Source organism: Oncorhynchus mykiss, chromosome 1, assembly GCF_057628025.1.
Source record: "Oncorhynchus mykiss isolate SJ-2025 chromosome 1, ASM5762802v1, whole genome shotgun sequence".
Taxonomy (NCBI): domain Eukaryota; kingdom Metazoa; phylum Chordata; class Actinopteri; order Salmoniformes; family Salmonidae; genus Oncorhynchus; species Oncorhynchus mykiss.
The window spans coordinates 2204832-2218631 of record NC_143022.1 but is presented as its reverse complement, the minus strand read 5'-3'; the positions used below and the strand labels follow the sequence as shown (position 1 = coordinate 2218631).

Sequence of the window (13800 nt, the reverse complement as noted above, 5' to 3'; positions counted from 1 at the left end):
TGATGATGGTTTAACAGAGGGCTAGATGTAGGATGATGGTTTAACAGAGGGCTAGAGGTAGGATGATGGTTTAACAGAGGGCTAGAGGTAGGATGATGGTTTAACAGAGGGCTAGAGGTAGGATGATGGTTTAACAGAGGGCTAGAGGTAGGATGATGGTTTAACAAAAGTAACTCACAGGAAAGGATGGAGGTAGGATGATGGTTTAACAGAGGGCTAGAGGTAGGATGATGGTTTAACAGAGGGTTTGAAGTAGGATGATGGTTTAACAAAAGTAACTCACAGGAAAGGATGGAGGTAGGATGATGGTTTAACAGAGGGCTAGAGGTAGGATGATGGTTTAACAGAGGGTTTGAAGTAGGATGATGGTTTAACAGAGGGCTAGAGGTAGGATGATGGTTTAACAGAGGGTTTGAAGTAGGATGATGGTTTAACAGAGGGTTTGAAGTAGGATGCTGGTTTAACAAAAGTAACTCACAGGAAAGGATGGAGGTAGGATGATGGTTTAACAAAAGTAACTCACAGGAAAGGATGGAGGTAGGATGATGTGTTCAGGATAGCTGTTTAGCTTCCCCACTGCTATCGCAGCCTTCACTGGGATTGTTAATATCTGAAAAACACAGAAGAAAAACCTCTTAAGACTGGTCCTAGATCTGTTTATGCTGTAGTCATGTGGCATAACACATCACCCCAGGAGTTGTCAAGAGGGCACACACAGATCTCAGATCAGGCAACAACATCACTCATCATGATGGCACATAGTCACAGTACATGCTGTTTTAAAGGATGCATTGCACAACCAATAGACAGTAAAGAGTCTGAGTTAACACCTCTTAGTCGGTGGTTTAACAACCAGTGGCCTGAGTCAATACCTCTTAGTCAACACCTATTAGTCAACACCTATTAGTCAACACCTCTTAGTCAACACCTCTTAGTCAACACCTCTTAGTCAACACCTCTTAGTCAACACCTCTTAGTCAACACCTCTTAGTCAACACCTCTTAGTCGGTGGTTTAACAACCAGTGGCCTGAGTCAACACCTCTTAGTCAACACCTCTTAGTCAACACCTCTTAGTCAACACCTCTTAGTCAACACCTCTTAGTCAACACCTCTTAGTCAACACCTCTTAGTCGGTGGTTTAACAACCAGTGGCCTGAGTCAACACCTCTTAGTCAACACCTCTTAGTCAACACCTATTAGTCAACACCTCTTAGTCAACACCTCTTAGTCGGTGGTTTAACAACCAGTGGCCTGAGTCAACACCTCTTAGCCTGTGAATTTTACAACTAGGATTTCTGGAAAACTTGGGAATGTAAAAAAAAGTTACTGTCATTTTGCAACCCTAGTAACAGACCTGGTAGTCAGGGGTGATATGTATCCTAGTAACATACCTGGTAGTCAGAGGTGATATGTATCCTAGTAACATACCTGGTAGTCAGAGGTGATATGTACCCTAGTAACATACCTGGTAGTCAGAGGTGATATGTACCCTAGTAACAGACCTGGTAGTCAGGGGTGATATGTACCCTAGTAACATACCTGGTAGTCAGAGGTGATATGTATCCTAGTAACATACCTGGTAGTCAGAGGTGATATGTACCTAGTAACATACCTGGTAGTCAGGGGTTATATGTACCCTAGTAACATACCTGGTAGTCAGGGGTGATATGTATCCTAGTAACATACCTGGTAGTCAGAGGTGATATGTACCTAGTAACATACCTGGTAGCCAGAGGTGATATGTACCTAGTAACATACCTGGTAGTCAGATGTGAAATGTACCCTAGTAACATACCTGGTAGTCAGAGGTGATATGTACCCTAGTAACATACCTGGTAGTCAGAGGTGATATGTACCCTAGTAACATACCTGGTAGCCAGAGGTGATATGTACCCTAGTAACATACCTGGTAGCCAGAGGTGATATGTACCCTAGTAACATACCTGGTAGCCAGAGGTGATATGTACCTAGTAACATACCTGGTAGTCAGAGGTGATATGTACCCTAGTAACATACCTGGTAGCCAGAGGTGATATGTACCTAGTAACATACCTGGTAGTCAGATGTGAAATGTACCCTAGTAACATACCTGGTAGCCAGAGGTGATATGTACCCTAGTAACATACCTGGTAGTCAGAGGTGATATGTACCCTAGTAACATACCTGGTAGTCAGAGGTGATATGTACCTAGTAACATACCTGGTAGCCAGAGGTGATATGTACCTAGTAACATACCTGGTAGTCAGATGTGAAATGTACCCTAGTAACATACCTGGTAGCCAGAGGTGATATGTACCCTAGTAACATACCTGGTAGTCCGAGGTGATATGTACAATGTGATTTTCTGGATTTTTTTTCTCATTTTGTCTGTCATAGTTGAAGTGTACCTATGATGAAAATTACAGGCCTCTCATCTTTTTAAGTGGGAGAACAATTGGTGGCTGACTAAATACTTTTTTGCCCCTCTGTATGTCATATATATTCTGGTATTGCCTCTGTATGTCATATATATTCTGATATTGCCCCTCTGTATGTCATATATATTCTGGTATTGCCCCTCTGTATGTCATATATATTCTGGTATTGCCTCTGTATGTCATATATATTCTGGTATTGCCCCTCTGTATGTCATATATATTCTGATATTGCCCCTCTGTATGTCATATATATTCTGGTATTGCCCCTCTGTATGTCATATTTATTCTGGTATTGCCTCTGTATGTTATATATATTCTGGTATTGCCTCTGTATGTCATATATATTCTGGTATTGCCCCTCTGTATGTTATATATATTCTGGTATTGCCCCTCTGTATGTCATATATATTCTGGTATTGCCCCTCTGTATGTCATATATATTCTGGTATTGCCCCTCTGTATGTTATATATATTCTGGTATTGCCCCTCTGTATGTCATATATATTCTGGTATTGCCCCTCTGTATGTCATATATATTCTGGTATTGCCCCTCTGTATGTCATATATATTCTGGTATTGCCTCTGTATGTCATATATATTCTGATATTGCCCCTCTGTATGTCATATATATTCTGGTATTGCCCCTCTGTATGTTATATATATTCTGGTATTGCCCCTCTGTATGTCATATATATTCTGGTATTGCCTCTGTATGTCATATATATTCTGGTATTGCCCCTCTGTATGTTATATATATTCTGGTATTGCCCCTCTGTATGTCATATATATTCTGATATTGCCCCTCTGTATGTCATATATATTCTGGTATTGCCCCTCTGTATGTCATATATATTCTGGTATTGCCTCTGTATGTCATATATATTCTGGTATTGCCCCTCTGTATGTCATATTTATTCTGGTATTGCCTCTGTATGTCATATATATTCTGGTATTGCCTCTGTATGTCATATATATTCTGGTATTGCCCCTCTGTATGTCATATATATTCTGGTATTGCCCCTCTGTATGTCATATATATTCTGGTATTGCCCCTCTGTATGTTATATATATTCTGGTATTGCCCCTCTGTATGTCATATATATTCTGGTATTGCCCCTCTGTATGTCATATATATTCTGGTATTGCCCCTCTGTATGTCATATATATTCTGGTATTGCCTCTGTATGTCATATATATTCTGGTATTGCCCCTCTGTATGTCATATATATTCTGATATTGCCCCTCTGTATGTCATATATATTCTGGTATTGCCCCTCTGTATGTCATATATATTCTGGTATTGCCTCTGTATGTCATATATATTCTGGTATTGCCCCTCTGTATGTCATATTTATTCTGGTATTGCCTCTGTATGTCATATATATTCTGGTATTGCCTCTGTATGTCATATATATTCTGGTATTGCCCCTCTGTATGTCATATATATTCTGGTATTGCCCCTCTGTATGTTATATATATTCTGGTATTGCCTCTGTATGTCATATATATTCTGGTATTGCCTCTGTATGTCATATATATTCTGGTATTGCCCCTCTGTATGTCATATTTATTCTGGTATTGCCCCTCTGTATGTCATATATATTCTGGTATTGCCTCTGTATGTCATATATATTCTGGTATTGCCCCTCTGTATGTCATATATATTCTGGTATTGCCCCTCTGTATGTCATATATATTCTGATATTGCCCCTCTGTATGTTATATATATTCTGGTATTGCCCCTCTGTATGTCATATATATTCTGGTATTGCCCCTCTGTATGTCATATATATTCTGATATTGCCCCTCTGTATGTCATATATATTCTGATATTGCCCCTCTGTATGTTATATATATTCTGGTATTGCCCCTCTGTATGTCATATATATTCTGATATTGCCCCTCTGTATGTCATATATATTCTGATATTGCCCCTCTGTATGTTATATATATTCTGATATTGCCCCTCTGTATGTCATATATATTCTGATATTGCCCCTCCTTGTTTCTGGTCACAGGTTCAGGAATGGTAAAACTAAATATAAAACACAACTTGCACTGAAAATGAACCTTAGAAATAGCCGTGCTGTGCGATCTGGAAAGACATAGTCAATAAATAACACGGGTAGGAAAGGTTTTCATCTTTGGCTCACAATCTGTGGATAATATACAATTAGAAAGGTTCAATAATTATTCTCCTCTTAGACAGCGCAGTTCTTACTTTCGTCACTAGCAGGGGATTCAGACGATTTCTGGGGGACTGTACTCCCGAAGATGTTGACTGTTTTTGTGCATGCCAGTTAGCTAGCAGTTCTCAGCTGTTAACAGCCAATGGCTAGCAGTTTTCAGCTGTTAACAGACAATGGCTAGCAGTTCTCAGCTGTTAAACAGTCAATGGCTAGCAGTTCTCAGCTGTTAACAGCCAATGGCTAGCAGTTCTCAGCTGTTAACAGCCAATGGCTAGCAGTTCTCAGCTTTTAACAGCCAATAGCTAGCAGTTCTCAGCTGTTAACGGCCAATGGCTAGCAGTTCTCAGCTGTTAACAGCCAATGGCTAGCAGTTCTCAGCTTTTAACAGCCAATGGCTAGCAGTTCTCAGCTGTTAACAGCCAATGGCTAGCAGTTCTCAGCTGTGTCATGACTGTCCTGCTCGGCTCAGGTTACCAATGACCACCAGAGGAGAAGGGATCTCAAGGGCTAGGAAGATGTGGGGGTTTTATGACCCCTCACGCCCCTGGTAAATCTTAGGCCACAGACAAATTCCTTTGTCCTGTTACTATGGAGAACCAGCCTCAGAACATTAAACATGAAATAAAGGGACTTTGGAACAATGGTTTCCGTCAGCCACAATGGTGGTCATGACGATAGATGGACTATGAAAATGTATGTCATTTGGTGGTCATGACGATAGATGGAATATGAAAATGTATGTCATTTTTGTTCTGTTATTAAAGGTTAATAGATGACGTTATTAGGAAAATATTGTAACGTCAACAGTTGACCTAGTATATGTTAGATGATTATACATTGTACGTTGTGTGGAAAATGTCCAAATCAAAGAGAATGTTTTGGTAAAGATGAAATGTGAAGTTAGTTGTCTAAAATTGGATTTGAGAAAAACCTAACCCTTGCCTCTTAACTTGGTACGCCCAGAGAATTGCCCTAAAGGCGGTTACGCCCACCTCTGACCTGAGGTTATAAAACCTGTGAGTGAAGAATTAACAGATCAGACTAAGTGACCCGAGCTGCAGCCAAGGTCTAAAAAAGTAAACGAACCCAAAACTCAACCCAAGGTTGAAGACAAAGAAATATTTTTCTACCCAAGCTACGGATGAGTAGCTGTGTCAAGCCGGACCACCTATCCTCCACTCTCCATCGAATCGTGGTCACTACACTGTTTCATTCCTACGCTGTGAGCTCTGAGCTACAGAGCTGTCTGTCCTCGGAAGACCCCTTTCAGAGCAAGGGCGAGGGAACAGACCACTAAGCCAAATGGACCCTGACATCGTGAGGACAACCAGAGAGTTGCACCGGAGAAGTGCGTCATTGAGCAGCCTAAACGGTCCACGAGGAGCTTCCCATCTGAGACCTTCCACACGTAATTACATCATTATATTCTGACCCATAAGAGCGGCAGTTTGGGGCAAGGGTTAAAATAAGCATAGCTGACAAATTCACCCAAATTTATATTTCTCTCGTGTACTTTCTCTTTTTCTCTCTCTTTTAAATCCCCATTGTGGGTAACACGCGCCATAGTGTGTTGGCCCGTTATACTAAGTTCTAATCAATAGACTATAATGTGTTTTTGTCTATGTGTATCTTTTATCATCATTTTAGCTTTCTAGTAAATAAATGCTCAACTAAGATTGGTGTGGAACTCATTGGTGAGTCCCGGGTCCGTGCAGATTCACGGGCTATACGACGTTCAGAACGAGATTGTAGAGGAAACTGATTAATTAGCAACTGTTGTGAAATTGATATTCTGACGTTCTTTGAGTAAATTTGGGAAATAGAAACTCAATAAAACTAATTTTTCCATGGTGCCCCAGGTTAATGAGTTAATAATTGCTTGATTCATTTTATCACGCAATTAGAAACCTTTAATCATTCGATGAGCAACAGTCGTCACATTAACTAATAGAACGTCACGACAGCTAATGGCAAGTAGAGGGGGGCATAATGAGACATGAGGGGGCCATAATGAGACATGAGGGGGCCATAATGAGACATGAGGGGGGGGCATAATGAGACATGAGGGGGCCATAATGAGACATGAGGGAGGGCCATAATGAGACATGAGGGGGCCATAATGAGACATGAGGGAGGGCCATAATGAGACATGAGGGGGGGGGGGGGCATAATGAGACATGAGGAGGGGCTGAGTGCAGGGAACGTGACAGTGACGTGACTGATTAGGGAAGAAACCGTTGAAGGTTCATATCACTTAGTTCCCTGCTTAGCAAGAATGATGCAATGTTTAGAGATAAGGAGGACCACAGGGGAAGCCATGTCAGTGTCTGAGTTACAGCTGTGTCGACCCTTTGGGAACAATTCAACTTGGTTAAGCTTCTCTAGTGTCCGTGAGTTATTTCATCTGAAAATTGGTTATAACTCCAGTTCTGTTTGTTAAATTAAGATTCTAACAACGGCAGTGTTTTACATAGACTATAGACTGAGGACGGGGGGGGACGGGGGGGGCAGGTAGGACTTTAAAAATTGTATTTTACTAAAAAATGATGACCGGTCAAAATGAGTTCTTTAGCGGTTCTAGTGCTACAACGGACCAGCAGCTATTTGGACGGTTTACAGTTAACATGTGGATCTCAAGTCAGAATACAGCCCATAATGTCCCCTCTTGGGGGTTAGTGTGTGTGTGTGTGTGTGTGTGTGTGTGTGTGTGTGTGTGTGTGTGTGTGTGTGTGTGTGTGTGTGTGTGTGTAGATGTGTGGGTGTGGGTGTGTGGGGGATGTGTAGATGTGTGGGGGATGTGTAGATGTGTGGGTGTGTGTAGATGTGTAGATGTGTGGAGATGTGTCGGTATGTGTAGATGTGTAGATGTGTGGGTATGTGTAGATGTGTGGGTATGTGTAGATGTGTGGGTATGTGTCGGTATGTGTAGATGTGTGGGTGTGTGTCGGTATGTGTAGATGTGTGGGTGTGTGTTGATGTGTGGATATGTGTAGATATGTGTAGATGTGTGGGTATGTGTAGATGTGTGGGTATGTGTAGATGTGTGGGTGTGTACCTCAAGGTAACCTGTGTAGGCCCTGACAGGAAGGTGGAACTTGGAGATGTTGGTGTTGAGGAGGATGTTGCTGTGGATGTGGATGGAAGGGCGGAACAGGAGAGAGAATATGTAGCGAGACTCACGAGGAGGGATCAGAACGGGGGTGCTGAGGTTCTGCACCTGGACAGAGACGAGACAACAGGCTCTTCACAGTACGCCACACCGCAGTCAAGACGCTTTGCAAATAAAATAGAATACGCTTTGTTGATCAGAATGAATGAGACTCCATGGACACGGGGGACTTGATTCTAGATCAGCACTGCTGCTCAGAGACAGTACATACAGCCCCTGATCCTATGCTACTCAGAGACAGTACATACAGCCCCTGATCCTATGCTACTCAGAGACAGTACATACAGCCCCTGATCCTATGCTACTCAGAGACAGTACATACAGCCCCTGATCCTATGCTACTCAGAGACAGTACATACAGCCCCTGAACTCACGCTGAACATGGTCTTGGCCTCATCTGGCAGGGTGACGTTGTGTATGCGGACAGCAAAGTTGAAGGCGTTGGTAAGGAAGATGGATCTGTTCACGGGGTCTACTGGACTGTCTCTGATGTGGAACAACGTGGCCGTGTGGTCAAAGCCCAGGTAGCTAGAAGGGGCAGGAGAGAGGGGAGACCGGTAGAGGTTAAATCACATCAAACCTGATGGGACTAACATACAGGGCCAGTTTAGTCTGACTCAGTACAAGCATAGTCCTGGACTATTTAACTAGGAAGCATCTCCATTGAATGTCCAGGACAAGACATAATCTGCGTCCACAGTGTATTTAAACTGGACTCTACAAGACCATAATTGAACTATGACCTAACCAAGTCAGTGCTGAGTCATGAATGAACCAACACACGTGTATCCTACCATCTAAACACATCATGAATGTTTCAAATCTTGTAAACGGTAAAAAAAAAAAATATATATGAAATCAAAGCCCTACCCTTGTAGCACCTCTGCTTGGTACGGGACTTCAAGTTTAGATGAGTTTATCTCCTTGACCTCCACTGTTATTTTACCAGAAAACTGAACCGGTCTTTCTGCTTTTGATGCTGGTAACAAACAAAAAAAATCACAGAGAAAATAAAAGAACATATTAAATCCATTTCCATGACTGGGTATACAGATATACATCTGTTGGTCACAGATACCTTAGAAAAAGGTAGGGGGGGTTGATCAGAAAACCAGTCAGTATCTGGTGTGACCATTTGCCTCATGCAGCGTGACACACGAGTTGAGTTGATCAGCTTGTTGATTGTGGCCTGTGGAATGTTGAAGTTGCTGGATATTGGAGGGAACTGGAACACACTGTCGTACACATTGATCCAGAGCATCCCAAACATGCTCAATAGGTGACATGTGAGGTGAGTATTCAGGCCACGGAAGAACTGGGACATTTTCAGCTTCCAGGAATTGTGTACAGATCCTTGCGACATGGGGCCGTGCATTATCATGCTGAAACATGAGGTGATGCCGGCGGATTAATGGTACAACAATGGACCTCAGGATCACTCTCTGCATTTAAATTGCCATCGATAAAATGCAATTGTGTTTGTTGTCCGCAGTTTATGCCTGCCCATACCATAACCACACACCACCATGGGGCATTCTGTTCACAACGTTGACATCAGCAAACCGCTCGCCCACATGACGCCATTCAAATTCTCTAAAATTACGCTTACGGTAGAGAAATTAACATCGAATTATCTGGCAACAGCTCTGGTGGACATTCCTGCAGTCAGCGGGCCAATTGCACCCTCCCTCAAAACTTGAGACATCTGTGGCATTGTGTTGTGTGACAAAACTGCACATTTTAGAGCGGCATTTTATTGTCCCCAGCACAAGGTGCACCTGTGTAATGATCATGCTGTTTAATCAGCTTCTTGATATGCCCCACCTGTCAGGTGGATGGATTATCTTGGCAAAGGAGGAATGCTCACCAACAGGGATGTAAAAAACATTTTAGAAAAATAAGGTTTGCGTGTACATTTCTGGGACCTTTTCTTTCAGCATGAAACATGGGAGCAACACTTTACATGTTGAGTATATATTTCTGTTCAGTATAAGCTTTAAAAACAACAAACATTTTCTCTACACCTCCATGGCAAAATGTGCAGAACTGCACAAAATGAACTGCGGCACTTCTGAGTTTTTCTGTGGCCCCCCCCCCCCCACCCCCATCAATGTTGCCCATCCCTGGTCGATGTCATGGAGAGTACAGGTGTTCCTAATGTTTTGTACACTCAACACACCCACTGAAGAAACGTGAATACCACTGATTTAAAGACATGGCATTTATAAACAGCTTTTCTTCTAAGACACCAACTGAAAGGTTAAACACCTGACAACGTAATGTTATTTCTATTCATTGAGTTTTATAAAAAGGTTAGTAATAAAAACGTCATGGTCTTTGGGTCCGTGGTTAATATTTCAGGTTTCTCAATTCAAGTGATTTAACATTTTCAAAGATCACAAGACTTACCATCAAAACTAATACTTGAAACTTTGGTATATCTACTCTCGCCTGCTTTTAGGGTGATTGCTTTGAAATTGATGGTAACCGCTTCGTTGGATGACCTCGTCCGTATACTCTGGGGGAAAAAAACACCAAAATACAAGTTTACCTGGACGTCGGAACGGAAGAGTCAACAGACAAACAAGAGGAGGAAGTGCCAAGCAACTCACCGCGATCCAAACATCTTTCCTTCCCGAATTCAGTAGATGTGAGTTCAATTGTTCCGGCCAATCTTGTGACCGTAATGTACCGCAGTCTAGCATCTCTGTGGAGGAGTATATACCAGGGGCTAGAGGGAAGAGACCAAACAGAAAGAACCTATCAACCTCATGTGGACCAGTCAATCAACAATACCCGAGGTGACCTCCACCTCCACAGGCAGTATGATAAACTGGTCTAATACCTGAGGTGACCTCCACAGACAGTATGATAACCTGGTCTAATACCTGAGGTGACTTCCATAGGCAGTATGATAACCTGGTCTAATACCTGGTGACCTCCACAGGCAATATGATAACCTGGTCTAATACCTGGTGACCTCCACAGGCAGTATGATAACCTGGTGTAATACCTGGTGACCTCCACAGGCAGTATGATAACCTGGTCTAATACCTGAGGTGACCTCCACAGGCAGTATGATAAACTGGTCTAATACCTGAGGTGACCTCCAAAGGCAGTATGATAACCTGGTCTAATACCTGGTGACCTCCACAGGCAGTATGATAACCTGGTCTAATACCTGGTGACCTCCACAGGTAGTATGATAACCTGGTCTAATACCTGGTGACCTCCACAGGCAGTATGATAACCTGGTCTAATACCTGGTGACCTCCACAGGTAGTATGATAACCTGGTCTAATACCTGGTGACCTCCATAGGCAGTATGATAACCTGGTCTAATACCTGAGGTGACCTCCACAGGCAGTATGATAACCTGGTCTAATACCTGAGGTGACCTCCACAGACAGTATGATAACCTGGTCTAATACCTGAGGTGACCTCCACCTCCACAGGCAGTATGATAAACTGGTCTAATACCTGAGGTGACCTCCACAGGCAGTATGATAACCTGGTCTAATACCTGAGGTGATCTCCACAGGCAGTATGATATCCTAGTCTAATACCTGAGGTGATCTCCACAGACAGTATGATAACCTGGTCTAATACCTGAGGTGACTTCCATAGGCAGTATGATAACCTGGTCTAATACCTGGTGACCTCCACAGGCAATATGATAACCTGGTCTAATACCTGGTGACCTCCACAGGTAGTATGATAACCTGGTCTAATACCTGGTGACCTCCACAGGCAGTATGATAACCTGGTCTAATACCTGAGGTGACCTCCACAGGCAGTATGATAAACTGGTCTAATACCTGAGGTGACCTCCAAAGGCAGTATGATAACCTGGTCTAATACCTGGTGACCTCCACAGGCAGTATGATAACCTGGTCTAATACCTGGTGACCTCCACAGGCAGTATGATAACCTGGTCTAATACCTGGTGACCTCCACAGGTAGTATGATAACCTGGTCTAATACCTGGTGACCTCCATAGGCAGTATGATAACCTGGTCTAATACCTGAGGTGACCTCCACAGGCAGTATGATAACCTGGTCTAATACCTGAGGTGACCTCCACAGACAGTATGATAACCTGGTCTAATACCTGAGGTGACCTCCACCTCCACAGGCAGTATGATAAACTGGTCTAATACCTGAGGTGACCTCCACAGGCAGTATGATAACCTGGTCTAATACCTGAGGTGATCTCCACAGGCAGTATGATAACCTGGTCTAATACCTGAGGTGACTTCCATAGGCAGTATGATAACCTGGTCTAATACCTGGTGACCTCCACAGGCAATATGATAACCTGGTCTAATACCTGGTGACCTCCACAGGTAGTATGATAACCTCGTCTAATACCTGGTGACCTCCACAGGCAGTATGATAACCTGGTCTAATACCTGAGGTGACCTCCACAGGCAGTATGATAAACTGGTCTAATACCTGAGGTGACCTCCAAAGGCAGTATGATAACCTGGTCTAATACCTGGTGACCTCCACAGGCAGTGTGATAACCTGGTCTAATACCTGGTGACCTCCACAGGCAGTATGATAACCTGGTCTAATACCTGGTGACCTCCACAGGTAGTATGATAACCTGGTCTAATACCTGGTGACCTCCATAGACAGTATGATAACCTGGTCTAATACCTGAGGTGACCTCCACAGGCAGTATGATAACCTGGTCTAATACCTGAGGTGACCTCCACAGACAGTATGATAACCTGGTCTAATACCTGAGGTGACCTCCATAGGCAGTATGATAACCTGGTCTAATACCTGGTGATCTCCACAGGCAATATGATAACCTGGTCTAATACCTGAGGTGACCTCCACAGGCAGTATGATAACCTGGTCTAATACCTGAGGTGTCCTCCAACTCCACAGGCAGTATGATAACCTGGTCTAATACCTGGTGACCTCCACAGGCAGTATGATAACCTGGTCTAATACCTGAGGTGACCTCCATAGGCAGTATGATAACCTGGTCTAATACCTGGTGATCTCCACAGGCAGTATGATAACCTGGTCTAATACCTGAGGTGACCTCCACAGACAGTATGATAACCTGGTCTAATACCTGAGGTGACCTCCACCTCCACAGGCAGTATGATAAACTGGTCTAATACCTGAGGTGACCTCCACAGGCAGTATGATAACCTGGTCTAATACCTGAGGTGATCTCCACAGGCAGTATGATAACATAGTCTAATACCTGAGGTGACCTCCACAGGCAGTATGATAAACTGGTCTAATACCTGAGGTGACCTCCACAGGCAGTATGATAACCTGGTCTAATACCTGAGGTGTCCTCCACCTCCACAGGCAGTATGATAACCTGGTCTAATACCTGGTGACCTCCACAGGCAGTATGATAACCTGGTCTAATACCTGAGGTGACCTCCATAGGCAGTATGATAACCTGGTCTAATACCTGGTGACCTCCATAGACAGTATGATAACCTGGTCTAATACCTGAGGTGACCTCCATAGGCAGTATGATAACCTGGTCTAATACCTGGTGACCTCCATAGACAGTATGATAACCTGGTCTAATACCTGAGGTGACCTCCATAGACAGTATGATAACCTGGTCTAATACCTGGTGACTTCCATAGGCAGTATGATAACCTGGTCTAATACCTGAGGTGACCTCCATAGGCAGTATGATAACCTGGTCTAATACCTGGTGATCTCCACAGGCAATATGATAACCTGGTCTAATACCTGGTGACCTCCACAGGTAGTATGATAACCTGGTCTAATACCTGGTGACCTCCACAGGCAGTATGATAACCTGGTCTAATACCTGGTGACCTCCATAGGCAGTATGATAACCTGGTCTAATACCTGAGGTGACCTCCACAGGCAGTATGATAACCTGGTCTAATACCTGAGGTGACCTCCACACACAGTATGATAACCTGGTCTAATACCTGAGGTGACCTCCACAGGCAGTATGATAACCTCGTCTAATACCTGAGGTGACCTCCACAGACAGTATGATAACCT

The 13800-nt window shown here is 43.3% G+C and overlaps 1 protein-coding gene across 1 annotated transcript in view; it reads right to left on the bottom strand.

Moving 5' to 3' along the window:
• tmem131 (transmembrane protein 131) overlaps positions 1–13800 on the bottom strand; it is a 121179-nt gene that overhangs the window by 69804 nt on the left and 37575 nt on the right. The window contains exons 9-14 of the mRNA XM_090230378.1: positions 10389–10507; positions 10186–10294; positions 8647–8755; positions 8151–8304; positions 7663–7824; positions 524–610 (exon numbers count right to left, since the gene is read on the bottom strand). Of these exons, the coding sequence (XP_090086504.1) occupies positions 524–610; positions 7663–7824; positions 8151–8304; positions 8647–8755; positions 10186–10294; positions 10389–10507 (740 nt within the window). The remainder of the gene's footprint in view (positions 1–523; positions 611–7662; positions 7825–8150; positions 8305–8646; positions 8756–10185; positions 10295–10388; positions 10508–13800) is intronic.